This window comes from Bubalus bubalis, chromosome 3 (assembly GCF_019923935.1).
Source record: "Bubalus bubalis isolate 160015118507 breed Murrah chromosome 3, NDDB_SH_1, whole genome shotgun sequence".
NCBI classification, from domain to species: Eukaryota; Metazoa; Chordata; class Mammalia; order Artiodactyla; family Bovidae; genus Bubalus; species Bubalus bubalis.
In genome coordinates, this window is record NC_059159.1 from 10,595,783 (window position 1) to 10,614,260 (window position 18,478).

Below are 18,478 nucleotides of genomic sequence, written 5' to 3' on the forward strand. Positions count from 1 at the left end.
CGTTCAGGCAGCAAAGGAGAGGCGTTCCTGCTGGTACAGGCTGCATCACTACTTCTCTCCCTGGTCATAAATGCACACCTACATGCACACTCATGCAGGCATGCACACACACCTTGGACATCCATTGGTAATGGCAACTCTTTGCCCCTACAACTTGCAGATCATTGATTAAGTGAAATAATAATTACAGGCAGCATTTGGTGAGTTTTTTACTGTGTCAGGTCTTATCCACCCAGCTTATATGAAGACTATATATGAAAATTAAAAAGGGGTGCATACTGTGTCTTCTGCTTGTTGCTAACTCTGCATGTTTTGGAGTAACATGCCCATATCTGTACTATTCTGAACCTCATGTTAAAACTAAATACTTAAGGTGTGCTGGGCTATCAGGAACCATATAACGTGTACCACTAGCTAAATATGGAAATTAAACCAGGAGTCTTCTGGAACTGACTCCAGAATTATCCTTAGGGTCTGTTTCCCTAAATTCAATTACCACATAATTACCTGGAGTCTCCTGAAACTCACACAGATGGATCAGGTGAGAAGTGAGGGGGCGGTGGAACCCTGGAGCAGCTCAGTGCCCAAGTGTCTGCTGCCCGCCGATAGCTGGGCAGAAGGGAGCAGCCTGAGTCCCCAGCCTCTGCTGTGCAGCTCTGTGGTCATGGGGGTTGAGCCCCTGGGGGTGGCACGGGGGTCTTCCTTGTGTCTGCTGCTACTAGCTTGCAGTGCAGTGATCAGCATCACTGTCTGAAAGTCCCATCTCTCTCTCACACACACACACAAACACATACACACAGGACAAAACACACACACACACACACACACACGAGGCATCTGGTTCCGAGGTGTTTATCTAGGAACTGAGCACACTGTGGGACTGCATGAAATACCCAAGACATATCCACTGCCTTCCAGATGGGCAGGGCTTTGTCCAATTGGAGAATGGAGGCACGTGCACACATGGATGTTGTAGCAGTTGATTGATGAGTTGGTGGGGGTGCAGTAATTACTGCAGGAGTTCAGGCACAGTGGGCCCTGGTAAAGGCTGGAATAGTCTAGAACAACCTCAGGGAGGGGATGAGACCTGAACTCACCTATGAAGAACCCACAGAACCCTGGAAGCTGGGAGCATAGCTCCTGCAGACAGACAAGGCTAGCCCAGAACTCCTGTTCCCCTGTTTATTGGATGTTTGACCTTGGACCGGTTACTTGAGCCTCTGAGCCTTCATTTTACCATCCATGAGACAGGGACAGTGATGGGACCTAGCTCATGGGAGACTGTGTGAATTAAATGAGATGACCTCCTGAAGTACCCCCCACAGGTGGTGGGCACTCATTCCATGTTAGCTGTTAACAGCAACTGCAAGGGGAAGAGAGGAAAAGGAGGGTGCAGGGGGCGGGGGTGCATCTGAACTATGGCCACAGGAAATGGACACTTGCATCCGAGAATATCTGCCGTTAGTACTATTTCCTCTTTAGAGTCTTCGCCTTCTCAGATGAGCTGCAAACATAACATGGAACCATAGAAGCAACTTGATTAAAAAAGCATGAGGATTTGGTTTTGTACAAATGCAGGCACAGCTCTTATCTCTCTCCTGTCCCAATGCCAGCCTTGGTGAACCAGGATAAAGCTGGAGAGGCTGAGGCTGAGTTTCCAGGTCAATGGGTTATCTACCAAGCTGGTGGTGAGGGCACAATGCAAAGGGCTGGTGGTGTACACTGGGTTATAGAGGGCGTGGGGGCGAGGGGAGGGAGACATGGCAGTCAGTTCAGAGGTAAACATCACTGGGTATCTATTCCTTGGTCAAGCTGAGGCTCTCAGCCAGAAGTTGTTAGAAGGCATCTGAATCTGACATGAAATATTTAATGTTCCCTGGTAAAAAAAAAAATAAATAACTCGTGTGTTTACTTGGGGAGTTTTCCAGAAGAGCTCAAGGCTCTTTCCCGACCCAGTTCATCCTCACTGTCAGAACATGTCTTTGAAGATGCTAAGGAAACTGAGGTGTAGAAAGGGAAAAGGTTTTGGTGGGAGAGCGGGTACCGCTTCCCTGGTAGCTCAGCTGGTAAAGAATCTGCCTACAGTGCAGAAGACCTGGGTTCGATCCCTAGGCTGGGAAGATCCCCTGGAGGAGGGCATGGCAACCCACTCCAGTATTCTTGCCTGGAGAATCCTCCTGGACAGAGGAGCCTGGTGGGCTACAGTCCATGGGGTCACAAAGAGTCCCACATGACTAAGCACAGTGGGCACTGCAGTTGGATCTGTTCTGCCCTCCTTGTATGTTCTAGACTTTGATGTTGGGGTGAGTGGGAATGGGGAAGAGACTCAACTCAGGAGCCCGAGGTGGGCCAACAGATGGAGAGACCAAGTCTGGTCTTCCATCACTACTTGTCTAGGTCTTGTGACATGCTCACTCCACTACTCCCTTCCCCTTTAAATCACAGCTGAAGGCTCCTGGACATCCAGCAACCATTCTGTGTCATGCCAAACATACTCTATGTCACTACAATCACCCCACTCACTAGGACCCCTGTGGCTCAGTTCTCAGCAGTTTCTCTCTCCTATTGGACTGAAACTTCCCTGTGGGCAGGGACTAACTAAGTCGACTATTCAGGATCCAAGTGAGGTTCCAGACAAATTCCAGGATGCCCAGTTCAATCTGAATTCACATAAACAAAGCATTTTATTATTTTTTTGTATTAGTATATCTCAAATATTTCATGAGACACACTAAAATATTATTCATTGTCCATCTGAAGTTCAAATTTAACGGAGCACCCTAGATTTTTATATGCTCAGCCTGGCAACCCTAGCTCCTAAGTACCCTGGTAGGATCCAAGGATGGAGCTAACACCGAAGGGTGAAACTTGGCTCTTGTGAAACTGAGTTGGGCAGTGGTGCAGGCTATAGGGAGACTAGAGTTGGAATCTGGAACCTGGCTGGTGCAGGAGGGACCAGCCTCTGAGGGATGGGTGGATACACAAGTGCTTTTCTCTTTGCAAGGAGTCAGCTTCAGCTCTATGCTCAAGGCTCAGCCCCAAAGGTTTGTTTGGAGAAAAGATAGAACTCTGGGTTTCCTAGTGTGCAAGGTTAAGATCCCAGAATCATCTGAACTTGGGCTCAAAGTGAGGGTTTAGGAAAAGTGAGGGCTTTGGACCCCTTGCTTGTGAAAGTTGGGCATTGACAAACACCTCTGCCCTCCATTAGGAAGAAGCAGCTTACATCTGTGACAAAGATATGTCACAAAGCCTACATCTGGGCTACTGGGCTCTCCTCCCCTGTCCCAATGCCAGGGCCCCTGGCCCTCTTTGAGTGTTCCTGAGCCTTGGACACATCTATGGCTGAGAAGTCAGGGAGGGGCGAGTTGCTGTGGTGTACCTCTCTGCAGGGTGACAGCAGACCACCTGACTGATTCTAGAGTCAGTACAGAACTGGGCAGTGGCCAGGTGAGCTGGACAAGCTGTTTAGCCATCAGAACCTCAGATTCTCATCCCACAGGGACACTTGACCTCTGTGGGGTCTGATTGGAACAAGATGCTTAAGTGGCCCCAGCCAACAAGAGTCCTGTCCCTCCTGGGGACACTCTTGAGTCTCTGCCAGTTGGGCATCTTGCTGCCCCTCCTGACCTATCCATTTGCCTCTGTCCTATTGCTGGTCTTCTGAACTTAGGTTCCAAGCTGTTCCAAGGACCATCCTGCTCGAAGATCTCCCCTAGGAGGTCCACCACCAGGCCCAGTTTTCAAGGCCTCAAGCCACCTGCAGGCCACACCTTTCTGCAAATGGTAGTGGAGCAGTTTCCTTCTCTACTCACCAACAGTGCCATCCTCTACCTCCCCTCCCCTGTTGCCCAGGCTCAGCTTCTCAGAGGCCACCCACTGGGCAGGAGGGGCACCCCTAGGGGCTAAGGCTCACTCCCAAGTCACCACCTGTGCAGACCTGAACAAGGGGTTCCCCTTCTTACTCCGGATTTTTTAGTTCTCTTCTACCAGAAAAACAGGGAGACGAAATCCACGCCTGGCATGTGCCTTTGTGTACCAGTCAGTGAAGGACAGGCCCAATTCTAGTGCTGAGCAGGCAGTTTGCCAGGAGCAGTCAAGATTACCCCTCCCTCTACTCCCAGGGTGGCAAAGGGCATTCATTACGTCGAAGGGGGAGGGGGAGCGTTTAACTCACTCTAAAGGGGGCTGGGGTGATGGGGATAGTGGGAGGGACAATTCACAAAAGCCAGGGCTAGAAACTCCCAACGGTTTTTTTTTTTTTTCAGAGCTTCCCTTCCTTCCCTCCCCTCCCCCCCGCTAGGCTCCCCTCCCCCACCTCCAGCCGCTTGGTGGCCTGCAGCCAACACTGGCCACACTGTCCGCATTCAGGCCTCCCGCCCTCCTGGCCCTCTATCTCTTCTCCTGGCCTTCCCAACACTGTGCTCTCTCGCCACCTCTCCACGCCGCCCCCCCCCCCACCCCCATTATGAACCGCGTTGACCTCTTCCGCCCTGGCGGCCAGCAGAGGCTAGGCTCTTCAGTCCCAGGCTGGCAGGCAAGGGACTTGGGGGCCAGCAACAGCCTCGCGCCTACCAGGCCCTCAGTCCCGTGGCCCCTGGCCCTGCTCGGGCCACCCCAGCCAGGAGGAAGATCGCTGCGTCTGCAGAAAGCTGGCCAAGGCCGGCCGCAGCAGTCCCGGGTCTCGGCTTCCTGGCCTGGGGGAGCGGCACCTCGGAGTTCGAGTTCGGCCCATTCCCCTCGTTCCCTGGGGACCCTTAACCCCTTCCTGCGTGGGGAAACCAGGGGCCACTGCCTAGCCACCCAAAGCAAAGTAGGATGGGTGAGATGGGGTCCCACATTTTCCTGCTCGCTCAGGAAGCGGGGACCGGCAAGGCCTTGCTCTCGCAGGCTTTTTCTCCCTCCCACAACCCATCCACCTCGCGGGAAGCCCCCCGCCCCCTGCCGTGGCCGCGTTCGCGGAGCCTCCAGTCGCGGCTTCTGGCCTGGTGGTTTCCGGGGAGAGAGTCTGGCAGAGAAAGAGCCTCGGCAGCTTCCTCGGTGGGGCGGGGCCAGCGATGGCAGCGAGGGACGCTGGAGAGGGTGGGAAGGTCCCCTCCTTGCGGAACCTGCCCTACCGGGCAGGGATTATTAGGAAGGAACACCCCTGCCACATCAGGGCCAGCGCCAGGGTGTGTTGCGTCCTGGGGGGTGAGGGGCAAAAATCAGCAGGTGCCGGGTGGGCTTGGCTCGGGGGTTGGGGGTTAGCCCCACCCACGTCTCCGTGCAGCTCAAGCACCCGTGCAACCCTCCCCCCACTATGCAGATCCCGGGTTTGCCCTCGCGGTGGGCAGCCAAGGCCCGAAAACTCTTGAGAGCGGGGGCGACGCCAGCACAGCCCCCCCGCAGGAATTCCCCTCTCCTTTGGAGAGCCTCTCGACTTCCGGGGAGCGGGGTCACTCCCCGGGTGCGGGCGCCTCTGCTCGTGAAACCAGTTCACTTTGCTTTTGCAAAAGTTTATCGCAGGATGCGATAGGTCCTCCCACCCCCGCCCCCCGCCCGACCTAAGGCGGAAGTAGGGTGCGGAGAGGGGGTCCAGCCGCCGCCCACACCCCCTCCCCCCTGTCTCTGACGTTCCCTCTTAGCTAATCTCAAACAGCGAAAGTGCACCTTCAACATCTCCATTTAATATTTACATTCAAGCAGGTAATAATTGGAAGCTTATAGTTTAGACATTTCTAGTAGCAGCAGTTTCTAGAGAGCTCGTTTAGCCTTTTAACAAACTTTTTTTTTTGTTTTGCACATAGAAACAACACATCCATGTGTACAGTATCAAAAAATATATACCAAGGTTACTGGTATTGCAGTTCCTGGAAGGGGAGGAAATGAAATCAACCGAAATACTGAATGAACGGGTAGAAAGGCCAACAGAAAATAGTTCGTCTGATATAGAATATAACATGATCTAGAGGAAACTCCATAAATCTAGGTTTTTATATTTCAATATATAAATACCTACAAATAAATATATATATATCAGCCCGAAGTGGGTGGTGGGCCTTTTGAGCTCAAACAATACATTTCAATATAACACCACGTACAAACGGGAGTAAAGTCTGCACTTGACAAGTTAGCACGGTTAAAATATAATACTATAACTCTTAGACCGCCGCGAGTGGCTGCCCTGTCAGTCCCGGAGGTCCACGAGAGGAGGGGGTGCGGCAGATGAGGGCGAGACCCGCAGGCACGGCGTGGAAGGTGCCAGTGTGGGCCGGGCGCTCCAGCCAAGACCCGGCAGAGGGACGCGGTTGCCGCGGCTTCGGCCGTTTTCGCGCTGGGGCCGGGCCGGGAGCTCCCGCAGTTGCAGAGAGAAGTCCGTCCCCAGGCCCCAGGTGTTAAGCCCCAGAGGGTGAAGCGCTTCCTCTTCCGACGCCCTTAGGCTACACCGTCACGTACTCCTTGAACGTGACGGTGAGGCAGTTCGCGGTGACGTCGGTGATAATTATATTCCCAAAGAAGGGCTTGAACTCGCTCAGTGGCTCCTCGGGTTCGTCCTGGGCCTCGGTCGGGGGCTTCTCGGCCGCTGTTGCCGGCACAGCAGCCACCGCCGCGGTCGCGGGCGCCTCAGGCTTCACCGGCAGGGCGCTGGGCGGCTCCCCGGCCTCGCTGCGCGTCTTGACGCAGCGCAAGTCTATGGGTTCGTCTAGGTCCGAGTCCAGCAGGATGACCTCCGGTTGCGGGAGGGGGGCGGCGGGGGGCACGTCCGCAGGGCGCTCCGCTGCGGGGCTGCCCCCCAGGCAGGTGGGGGTGCTGATGCTGCGCGCCGTCAGACGCTTCTTGCAGGGTTCTCGCTCGCTGTGGGTCTCGGAGAGGCAGCGTTTGCGCGCATGGGAGAGATTTAGGTCGACGGCGTGGTGATGGTGGTGGTGGTGGTGGTGGTGGTGGTGATGGTGGGAGGGCGGGTGTGTGCTGCGGGACGGGTCCCAGGCCAGCAGGTCGGGCTTGGTAGTGAGTTGCAGAGGCTGCTCGCTGAAGGCCTCCTTGGTCGGGGAGAGCTTGCGAGAGCCGGCATCTTGGGACTGCGGGTCCCCGGTCCCCGGCGCCTCCTCCTCCCTCCTCTTGGAGGGCGTTTCCGCCTTCTTCTCCTCCGCCCCCGCGGCCTTTTTGAAAGTCCTGTCTGCCGGGGGGTGACGCTCCTCAGCAGCCCGTTTCTTGTGGCTGGGGGAGCGCGCCTCGCCCTCGGCTGCCTCCCCGGACTTGATCTTCACCGCCTGCATGCCGTTCTCCATGTACTTGCTCATCACGATCACGATGCGGCCGTTCTTGTTCTTGTTTTTGACGATCTTCATCTTGCCCCCAATCCCATTGCCCGTCACTGCCTCCTTGGGGGCCGGCGTCATCCCGTTGGGGGGACCCTTCTCGGAGCCCTTGCCTGGAGCCCCGGCCGTACCGGCCAGGGGCTTCACGGCTCCCAGGTAGCCCTTGGCTCCCCCGCCGTGGGGCCACTTATCGGGCGGGTGGCTCTTGGAGCCTAGGTCCGGGCAGGTGGGGCTGGGCGCCTCCTTGTGGCCGCCCTGGTACTGCAGGTCATACATTTTGGGGTCCGGCTGGTAGGGGTGGTGCTTTTTGCTGTTGAGCTGGTAGTAGTATTTACCGCTCTTGCCTGGCGGTGGGGGCTTGCCCGCCCGCTCCTTGCTGTGCGGCTGGTACTGGTGGTGCTTCTTGCTGTTGAGCTCGTATTGGTGCCCCTGGCCCTTGCCCTGACCGCCCAGCTCCAGCTTGGAGCGGTTGTCAGCTGAGGAGTCCTGGAGTCCGGTCAGCACATTGGAACGACGGGCAAAGGTAGGTACCTGGGGGGGACGGGGTGGGAATGGAGGGGGACGTAAGAGGAGGGATAAGACCAGCCCCAGAGCAAGCCTCCAGCATCAGGAGTGTCCCAGCCCCTACCAGGTCGGGAAAGGGTGTGGGAAGTCAAGATGAAATGGAATTGGGTGCTTCAGAGGAACTCCCCCCGACTTCCAAGCCTGGAGGCACCTCAGGTGGCAACGTTAAGGGAATAAGTCGTGGTTGGCCCTGGGGCCCGGGAGTGTATTCACCTGCACCACCAGCGGTTTGGGCTTCGGCCCTCTCTTCCGGTATCCCATCAGCTGCTCCTGCCTTTCCCTGCGGAGAGGGAACAGAGGGCAGGGCTGTTAGCCTCAGTCACTTCCCCTCCTGCTCTGCCCCCACTGTGGTGAGCCGTGAAGCCAGCAAGAACCAGAGGGAACAAGGGCTCAGGGCAGAAGGTTGCCTCTACTGTCAGCTGGACGCCTCAGTCCGGTTCCAGAGTGCCACTTAACCGCAGCACCACCCTTATCTGCCCAAGGGGCCCTCTCCAAAGGGCCCCCCCCACCTCAGATGTCCATACCTGAAATGGGGCCCCCCACAGCCCTGAATCTTTGCCCGCAGCTTGACACTGGGCAGCTTGGCACTGGTGCCCACAGCCTTGGGCCCGTGGCCCTGCACAAAACGCAGTGCGCTCGGGGGTCCAGGGGATGAAAACCAAGTCCAAATGAGGTGAGCGTCAACCGGGTGCCTCCCCGTCAGAGGCACGGGATGCTAATGACCTCATTAAGATTCAGATAACGAGTGCCGCCAGCAGAAGGGAGGACTCGTTTTCTTAAAGGCCAGGCACTAAACAGGGGGAGGGGCTGCGCCCTTGTTTACACAGCGGCAAATGAGCCAATTAGGGGCTGGGGGCGGGGGCCGGACACCGGGGCGGGGGCCGGACACCGAGGCCAGGGCCTGGCCAGGTTCGCAGCCATCAGGTGAACCAGCTCTGGTACGGCTGGGGCGGAGCTGCCGGGCGGGGAGACGCACAGAAGCACCGCCTACTCGACAAGCCCGGGTTCCCAGCTTCCCTTGATTTCCAAATTATTAATAAAGCCCGTGGGCGGTGGCGCTGGTCAATACAGCTGTCTGGCTTTCGCTGGCAGCCTGGTGGAGGATGATCCGAGGTTGGGAGGGTGGTCCTAGCACTGCCCAACCCTCCATGGCAGAAGCGAGTGCCTCTCCAGCGTAGGCCAAAGTTGAAGCCCATTCCAGACCCTAGGCACCCCTCTACCCTTGGGCTAACCCAGAGGAATTCTGTCATGCCTGGGGCCCCGGCTGGGGCCTGATTCCAAAGTTGCATGGCATTGCAACAGCCTGTGTTTTAAATCTTCGGGGATCCATTATGCAACATGGCATCAGCCGCTGACATGGTTACAGGCTGGTGAACTCCCAGGTGGAACCCGGGCAGGATCCCTTCTCGGCGCCCTCCTGCGTCAGGAGAGCAACTTCCCTGATGGTCTCTCCTTCCAAGGGGCTAGAGTTTACAGTTTTAGAGGCAAACGCGCCACAGGAAATAATGCAAAATAAAAGGGAGAGGGGGGATGGAAGGCCGCGGTGTGGCCCAGCTCCGCGGGCTCCTGCTGCTCCGCCCCTCCTCGATCGCCCTTCCCCCTTCTGTCCTCCCGAAACAGAGAACCACGGCCACCGGTGGTGAATCCAGCTGCAGCAGCTGCAGCGTGACAAGCATCTGTGCGCGCGACGAACCCCTCGTCAGAAGCCACCCCTCCACCACTAGGCAGTGCCCACCCCACAACCGGTGGGCCAAGCTCCCCCTGCCCTGAGAATGGGGGCCAGACCCACCAAGTAGCCTAGTGGGAGGTGTGAAGGGCACGCAGCGCCAGACAGAATCTGGCCCCTGTCGACCCCAAGCTCCCTGGGGGGTGAGGGTGCCGGCTTAAGGTCTTGTAAACTTTTCTCCAGTCCCCAACAGGTTAAGTTCAGTTCTGTGACGTCCAGAGGTTTCACAATGCCAGCTCCCTTGGAGCTGCCCCGAGAGCTGCCCGTGCCAAGCGGCCAGTGGCAGCAGGAAAGCAACACCTAGGCTCCGGGGGTGGGGCTCCAAGGTAGCCACGGGAGGGGGCCGGCAGGGAACCGAGGCGCAGCCCCAACTTCTCCGCGCAGCTGTAGGGCCACCCGCAAGCGCCCTTCCCGCAGTTCCCCCAAACACAAGCCTCTCCTTCTCCCGGCCTGCCCCGCCCCCACCCCAAGCTGCAGCAACCGCCAAGGACGTTGGTTAGAGGAGCCGAGGCCCCAGTCGTGCCTGTTCAGACCCGGGGGAGGGGACTCCTGCCAACCCCCCTCCCGGCCCTTTCCCTCTGTCCTGTTGCAGCGTTGGCCCACTCTCCCATTCCCATATACGGTCACGGCTGCCGGTGGCGGGTGCTTGGGGGACGCTCACCTGTTCTGGAAGGCGATCAGCAGCCGGGGATCCAGGATGTTCTCCTCGGGTTCCCACGTGTTATATCTTGCAAGGGAAAAGGGAGGGGGGACACGGCGTAAAAAAAAAAAACCGAGCCAGCTTTGTGGCCTCCAGGTGGGGAATGACATAAGGCCCTACTCTGTCTTCATGAACTGAAAGCTATTTAGCTGTGGACGTGGGGGCTGGAGAGTAAATTTCTGCAGGCCTGACACGGTCCCTGATACACCCTCCCCAAGTCAAAATAAACACACAAGGGCAGGAAGAAAGGGGAGGGGTAAGGAAAATGAAACTAGCAGTTTATTTTGCAGTTGTCAAGAATTTTAAGCATGTTACTGCGACATGTTCCAAAGCCACTTTGCTCACCAGGAATCCTGCGTGCAAAGCAGCCAAAATGCAAAGTCGCAGTCCCCTCCTCCTCTTCCCAGCCCCGAGTCTCCGCGAGGGCTTCAGCCATTCTCTATTTGACCCCTAATCCGATCACCGTCAGCCACGCGGCCCCCCCACACCCCCTCACGGCCCTGGAGCCCGCTGTCACGGGCAAGCAACCCCCAAATACTCAGCAACACAAAAATATGCCTCTGTGTGTGTGTGTGTGTGTGTGTGTGTGAGTGTGTGTGCGTGTGCCTGCGCGTCTGTCTCCATCCGGTGCCTTCGCATTTCAAATTAAAAAAAAAAAAATTCCCCACCAAAAGCGCCGCAGTGACAGTTCCCAACATTTTCTGCCTTTTTTCTTCCTCTCCCTGCACCACTAGGAGGGAAGAGGCACACAATTGCATTTTCGTCGCTTTTTAATTTTTTTTTTTTTTTTGGTTTTGCAATATGGAGCCGTTCGGTGGAGGGAAAGGGGAAAGGAGCCATTTTCTGCTGCACATCAGTCAGTGCCTGCGCCCTCCCTCCCTCCGCCGGCCTCCCCGGCTCGGCCCCGCGTCTCTCCAGCTCCTCCGGCTCCTTTTAGTGCATAAATTAGTGATGGCATTTCCCGGAGAGCGGAGTACAACACAGGGCGCCGGGCTCGGGCTCGGCGGCTCGGCTTCCCCAGTGCCTGCCACCGACTTCCCCACCCCCTCCTCCCTCCACCCCACCTCCACCCCGCCTCCCGTCCGCTCCCCCCACCACCCCACCAGCCCGGCTGGTCCGGAGCCCGGGAGCCCCGCGCCTCGGCACCAGGCTCCCCCGCCCCTCGGCCGCTACTTACTTGGGGGACCAGCCTCTCCATTTCACCAGATACTCCACTCTGCCCTGAGGGGGGGAAGAGACAGCACTCCATCAGCTTCCGCGGGATCCCCGGCCCCGGCCCGCAGCCTCCCCACCCCCCTCCCCGCCTCCCCGCGGGCTGCTCCGGCTGCCGCTCCCCCGCCGCCTCGCCGCCGCCCCCGCGCCGCCCTACCTTGCGGATCCGCTTCTTCTCGATGCTCTCCACCGCGAAGACGTGCTCGCCAACAGCTGGCAGCTCCATGGCCGAACCGGAGCGCGCCGGGGCGCGGGCGGCCGGCGCGGCTGCAGACGCTGCTGGCTCCCGCCGGCGCCCCGCTGCCGCCCCGGCCGAGGAGCCCCTGCCGCCCGCGCCGCCGCCGCCGCCGCCGCCGCCGCCGCCGCCGCTCGTCCTGCACAGCCCGGCCGCCCGCCGCTGCCCGCGCCCGCCCCGGCTCCCGGCTCGCGCTCGCTGAGACAACTGAGCCCGGGCCGCGGCTGCACAAGAACTCATGCAAATCCGGACGTCAGCGGGCGGGGCCTCGCTGGGCCCTGCTCGGCGTCAGGGGGCGGGACGCGGCCGGGATTGGCGCAGCCCGGCCTACCGGAGGCCCGGGGCCTGGGCGGCGGGCGGGGCGGGGGGGCGGGGGGGAGGAGGAAGGGCGCGGGAGGGGGCCAGGAGGAGGAGGGCGTCGGGGAGGTGCAGGGGGAGGGATCGTAGAGCCTGGGAGAGGGACGCTGGAGGGAGGGAACGGGACCGGGCCGGAGAGAGGTGTGTCGGCGGGGGGCCGAGGCGGGGGTGAAGAGCCTGGCGGGGCCGCGAGGGTCTGGCTGCGACCCCTCGCCTGCGGCCTAGCGCTTTGGCCTGCCCCCTTCGCCTCTCATTCTCAGCGTGCACTGCCCGGGGACCCCTGCCGGGGGCCACGGGAGCATCCACTGCAGTTTCCATTTGCACCGAATTGCGTCATGTGCAGACTCCCAGGGGGTCGCCGGCAGGGGGCGGAATCGGAGTCGGGGCAGCTCGAGGATTCCCCCCCCACCCCCGCCCCCGGGTCCCGCCGCCCCGCCTGGCCCCGCCCCACGAGGCTGAGGGCATTTAGGAAGGCGAGGAATGGAAGAGAAAGAATAGGGAGGAGAGAAAGGACTGGGTGCAAAGGATCGCCAGGGAGAAGAGCGCCGAGAGGAGAAAGGGGATAGAGGAGCAGCCAGCCTGGAGCCCTAGAGCTCAGGAACCCTACCAAAGTGTTCTCGATCCCTCCCCAATCCTGCTGGGCTCCTAATTTACCCTCAGTACTGTCTTTGGCGGGGCGAGGGTGGGAGGTCCACTTTCCAGCAGCAACCCTCCACCCTCACCCCGCGGCCAACACGGCGTGAGGCAGGGAGGACAAAGAGGGGACGAAGAGGATGTCCAGGTCTATTTGGGGGCCCGAGAGGACTTGGTGGGGTCCCGGGAGGGGCTTCGAAAAGAGAAGGCAGGGAAGGCCAAGAAAGGGTTGAAACTGAACAGGACACAGCGGGGCCGCACGAAAGGGAGGAGAATGGAATGGCCGAAGAGCCAAGCGCTGGTTACGAATTCGCGCTCCCTGGTCCCCGGCCGGCAGCCGCGGCCGAGCCGAGGCCCTCCCGACCCGGCCGGAGTAGCCAACGAGTGTGAAGTTTAGCACCTCCGGCGGCGAGACGGCGCGTTCCGGCGTGCAGCTTCGGCGTCCGGCTGGGGGAGCTGCTGCGCCCCACGCGGCCTCCCGAGGGCGCCGCCCGCGGGGCCGCAAGCTCTGTGGGGTCGGAGTGAGAAGGGGGGTACCTTAGGAGGGGGCAGAGCGACCCGAGTGACAGGGGCAGGGGTGCGCGCACACGGGGGTGTGTCCGGGCCCCAGGCTCCGGGCCCTTGAAGGACCGGCAGCAGGAAGCTTGCGCAATCTCTTGGCTGAGCGTCCGTGGAAGAAAGGAAAGGAGCAAAAGCCGAGCGAGAGTGGAACGAGCGAGGGGGGCGGGCAAAGAGCCATCCGGGTCTCCGCTCCCGCCCTGACACAAGTCCCGGAATGCTGGGTGGGGACTGCGCCGGGGCTCGAGCGGGCGGGGGGAGGGGCGAGGTGCGGAAGCGAACCCCCCAAAGCCTGCTTTGGGCTCCTTTTCTCCCAGGAATCCAGAAGAAGCCTGGAAATGGTCTGGTGTTTCAGGACGCACACATAGACTCCACCATTTCACCACCACCTCGCAGCTCCCGTGGCTGGGCGGCTTCTGCTGTCTTGGCGACCGCTGCCCAAGCCTGGAGGGGTGGGGGGTGGGGCGCGGGGATCCCTTTCTGGCTGCCCCAGAGAGGGGCTCGGTCTGCAGCGACTGCCCTCTTACAAGCTTGAGGCACAAACACAAGATTTCCCCGAGAAGGTGTTGGCGGGCGCGCCTGCCTGGGTGGGGGCGAAGCCTTCCGGTAGTCCTGGGGAAAGGGGGCTCTCCGGGTTTATAGAAGCTGGGAGGGGGACGTAGGAAAAGGTTTTTCTCCTCCTGTTGTGTTTTGAGCTTTTTCCTGACCCTCGTGTCCAGGACGCGGAGCTCTCGTGTGGGACAACTTGACCGTAGAAGGGGAAGGGTCCCTGAAGTTGGAGGAGGAAGCGCTGTCATCGCGACAGTCACTCTTCCGAACTGAGCCTACCAAACTGCCACGCCGTCGGCAATGTCAGTCTGTCGGGAGATCTGGAGCGACCTCGTCCAGGACAGTCCCTTCGTCCAGGGAGGGTCTGAGCTTCCCGACACTCCGCCCGCCCCCTCGCTAGAAAACCCCCCGAAAATTTTTTCCAATGGGTGTTTCCGAGGCGTCCCGGGCAGGGGGGCGCCGAGGGAGGGCGAGCGGCCGCTACAGCCTCCGCGCCGCCAGGGGCGTCGGACTCCGCGGGCAACGGCTCAGCTCGCTCTGCCCGCGCCCCTCCGGGGCCCCCGCTCGGGATCTCGGGGGCCACGCGATGGCACCCGGTGCCCCGACGGCGAATTTGCGCAGGAGCCGAGCTGGCTCTGCTGCCGAGCTAGGGAGGATGGGTGGCTCCCACCGGCCAACACGGCGGGTCTTTTCTGGAGCTGCCGGTGTGACCATGCGAGTAGCCGCAGTCTCCCCAACACTTCGGGAGGGGACGCCCAGAAGCTCCTCGGAAGCCCCGGGAGTCCCCGGCCGCCCCCGCTCCCGGCTTGGAAAGTGACCGAAATACACAAGCCGAACCGGGGAACTCGCGTGGTTGTTTCTTTCGTCCTGGCGGTGGGTGGGCCAACGTGGAGAGAGGCCGACTCCCCGAGCCGGAGCCTTGTCTCGCAGACCGGCCCTAGACCACCGCTTATCTACAGGCGGGTGTGGGGCGAAGCTCAGGTCCTCCGGGCTGTGAATAGGCTGCAGGGAGAAGGAAGGGACAGAAACTGAGGGGTGGGGAACGGTGACCCTCGAAGCTCCCCCGCTGTGCCCTGCAAGCCTCTCCTGGAAAATCTCCCGTGGGGCCTCCCCTACCATCCCACCCGGTCTTGGCCCCTCCGAGGGAGTCGCAGACAAGTGGAGCTCTAAATACGGGATTCCCAGAGCCTTCAGCTGGGGCCCCTGCCTCCGACCCGGGATATCCCGAGCCCACGGGGAATCCCGGAGAAGGGTCGTCGGCCTACGCTTTTGATGCTGCCCCCTTCCAGCCGGAGGCAGATCGCACACCTTGGTTCCCCTGAAGGGCAGAAGTCCTCTGGGTGCCACCTTGGGCTGGGGCCCCTAGGGGCCCTCAAGGGCCCCAAGAGAGGAGCGGTGCTTTCTTGAGGAGCTCAGGCTCCCGCCCGAGGGCAGAGGTCCGGAAGAGCAGACCCTGGAGCAGCCTGGAAAATTTTAACGGCCTTGGACCCGAGGGTGGTCACTGACAATTCGGATCCCCAAGGGGCCTGACCCATGTCAACTCAGGGAAACAAACGACTTCTTAAAGAAACTCTCTGAATGGATGCTCTCTGCCAGGAGATGCCACTACCCGCCCACGGAGCCCAGGTCTGGGCTCTGCCCGGAAGGGGCCGCCTGTGACTTCCCCAGCTAGTCCCCCACTAAGAAAGCCCTCTAGTTAGTGTGACTTTTTAGGCCTCCCGACGTGGATTTTGAGTAGCTGAGGGAGAATTTACTAGCAACGTCTACAAAATCTGCCCAGGCATTGACTAGAGTTCATTTCTCTCTTATGTTCTTAGTAGGGGAACTTGTCTTTGACTTCAGCTCTGGCATATGTAATTTTGCATTTTAGCGCTGGCTTTGGGGGAGCTGGCCTGGTGGGACTGTGTATGTGTGTGTGGGGGGGTGTTGTTATTGACGGCGGTGAGGAGACCAGGGAGGCTGTGTGGGAGCCGGAAGGCTGCCCCGTGCACCTTCTCCGAGGGATGATGATTTTGTCCCTAAGGGCGCCCCTCCGCCCTCTGAGGCCCCACACCCATGTTTCTGCTCATTGTCGCACGGCCCGCCAAGGGTCGGCTTTCATTTTGGTGGTGAAGCCCCTGACGCCCCCGCGTCCGTCTGCAGAGAGCCGCTTGGAGCTGGAGCTGGGGTTCCAGGTGGGAAGGCCAGGCAGGGTGATCGGTCGGGGAACGGATCTGACGCGCTGCAAGGTCGTGGCCCCTTGGGGCAAGCCTTGGGGCCACATTGACCGCCGTAGGGCCGCGCCTCCGCATTGCGGTACGCCGGGGTCGCCGGCGGCGAAGCGGGACGCGTCGTTTTCTACGACGCCGGCTGGTCCACCCCCTCCCAACGTCAGGGCAGCTTCCCAGGTTCGCTAGGAGAAGCCCACTCAGCCACGGTCCCAAGCTCCGTCGCAGGGCTCCCGCCCGCCTGGAGATAGGCGCCCCCAGGATCCATATTTCAAATATGATCTTTGGTGTCGCTTCCACCGCCTGCCGCCGCCGCCGCGCACACACAACGGCCTCTGCGCACTGTGTGTTCTTCATTTGGGGTTCGTTTGCCCAAGGACTCCCCGCAGGTGTCCTGTGCCTACGAGGTTCTCCCCACTTACACTCGCCCCTGCGTTTTGCTCTCGGGTGCTTCCGTTGCGCCCCCCAAACCCTGCGGGGCCCACACACAAGGCAGATTTCTTTCTTTCCTTTTTCCAACCAAGAGCTGCTGCAGCAAACCCCGGAATAAAATTAAAATCTCCAGGCGCACCCCGAAGTAGTAGTCAGCCGAAGCATAACTGCTACCCCACCCTCCCCCCAGCCCAGTGCGCGCCCCCGTCCCTGCCTCGCGGCGCGCTGAGGGTTAAGCGCGCGCAGGAGTGGGTAGTTGGCGACGGAGGAGGAGCGGGGGTGGGGTGCCGAGCGCCGCGGCCGGGGAAGCTGGGCTCGCTCTCCTCCCCCTCATCGTCCCAGCCAACCCAGGAGTGGCGAGGCCGGAGCGATCGGAAGGAGCCGGTCGGTCTCCGCCTTCGCGGCTGGCCTGGAGCCGGGTCCGGCCGCGGCCCGCAACCGCCAGGACGCTGCTCCGAGGCCGCGTCCTGCGTAGCCGGGGTGGGGGATGGGGCGGTGGTTCCGGAGCCGCGGCGGCGCGTCGCCAGCCAGCCGATCGATCCCTAGGGGCCGGAGCGCCGCAAGCTCCGCTGGACACCTGGGGCGGGGGTGTCCCTGCAGGATCAAAGGGAGAACGGAGGGGGTGCTCAGGGATCCGGTGGCCGTGGGATGGCGGCCGGGAGGGCCCAGCCAGAGCACGGTTCTGCCTGTGCAGCGGGGGCCAAGGACTGGGGGCGGGTGGTAACGCCTCGGGCACCGCCCCCCCCTCGAAATCCTGTATTGTCGGTATCGGGGCCGGCTTTGGCTACTTCCGGAGCTGAATCTGGCTGCCCTGAAACTTGGTCTCCACGTCCGCGTTCCCACCCCACCCCCACTCCCGACTACAAGGTCGTCGGACGTGGTCACCTAGTCCATTTCCTCCTCGCCCCGCCCTCCTGAATCCTGGTAGAAAACGGTAGGTGTCTCTGCGACCCCACCTCCAGAAAGAACCCCCAGGTTTGTCCAAGAAGTCCTCCTGTCCAGCTTCTTCCGGAGGATCGCTTCCTGTGATTGTCCCCGAGGACCCCCAAAGAGTCCCCTTCGGTTCCGGGGGACCCCGGCAGCGGCCTCACCTGCCTGCTCCAGGTGCCTGGGCGGGGCCGGGGCAGGGGCACCGAGGAGCCTGCACTTGCTACGCCCTCCCCTAGGGGGCGGGCTCCCCTTGGGCTGGCTGGCAGCTGGGGCCTGCCGGAGCTGGCAGCCCTCCGCCCCGTTCCCGCCGCCCCCATAGCCCCACCTCCCCCGGAATGGGATGGAGATGTACACGTGGGGCGAAGTGCGGGTCTCACTGATGTAGGGGGTGAGCAGAGGAGTCCTGCGCCCCCTGCTTCTGGCACAGCCCCACCCCTTCCCCTCACTCCTTCTGGGCTGCGAGGCTGCTGCCTGCCCAACCAGAAACAACCGGCCCCAGAATGACTTTAAGCTTTAGAAACACCCCCTGCACATTCAGGACTAAACACTACTCAGTGGTCAAGGCCATTGTTTCCCAAACCGACCCCTTGCTCAGTGCCCTTTCACTCACAGAGAGAAGTCGACAGGAGGAGAATATATACTATTTTTTTTTTTTTTTTTTTTCCCGATTTGAGGTTTTTAAAGGAATCTCAGGTCAAGAGCATCACAAAGCCCCTGATCTGCTATCAAAGGGCCAATAAGAAGTAAACTGATATTACAGTGCAGATTTCCCTAGAGAGCCAGCTGGCTTCATGTAGGACCTGGGGTGGGGGCGGTGAGGGGATAGAGTAGAAACCCCACCAGGAACTCTCTTCCTTAAACTGAGGTTCAGTAAAAAATAAAAAAAAATGTTGTCTTGGCTGACAAATGCCACCTCTTAAAAGTGCCCTGACACTTCCCTGTAAGGGATACTCCCCTTGGTTGCTGACTGGGAAAGAGAATAAAACCTCAAGAGATGTTCTGGGAAGGGGGAAGGGACCTCAAGTCCTCTCCTCCGATGGAGACAATAGCCTTGAGAAAGGCAGGAGCTGAATTGAAATG

At 60.1% G+C, this 18,478-nt stretch overlaps 2 protein-coding genes across 2 annotated transcripts; both read right to left on the reverse strand.

Moving 5' to 3' along the window:
* Positions 1-5,641: 5,641 nt before the first annotated feature.
* CBX4 (chromobox 4) lies at positions 5,642-11,840 on the reverse strand. Its single transcript, XM_025279641.3, has 5 exons — positions 11,655-11,840; positions 11,463-11,506; positions 10,247-10,312; positions 8,073-8,139; positions 5,642-7,826 (listed from the first exon to the last, which is right to left on the reverse strand). Exons 1-5 carry the CDS (start codon positions 11,721-11,723, stop codon positions 6,417-6,419), a joined length of 1,656 nt encoding a protein of 551 aa, XP_025135426.1. The 5' UTR covers positions 11,724-11,840; the 3' UTR covers positions 5,642-6,416.
* Positions 11,841-11,907: 67 nt separating this feature from the next.
* LOC102411191 (mitogen-activated protein kinase kinase kinase 11-like) lies at positions 11,908-18,253 on the reverse strand. The gene is made up of 2 exons (XM_044938640.2): positions 15,138-18,253; positions 11,908-14,831 (listed from the first exon to the last, which is right to left on the reverse strand). Exon 2 carries the CDS (start codon positions 14,075-14,077, stop codon positions 13,025-13,027), a length of 1,053 nt encoding a protein of 350 aa, XP_044794575.1. The 5' UTR covers positions 14,078-14,831; positions 15,138-18,253; the 3' UTR covers positions 11,908-13,024.
* Between the last annotated feature and the right edge of the window lie 225 nt (positions 18,254-18,478).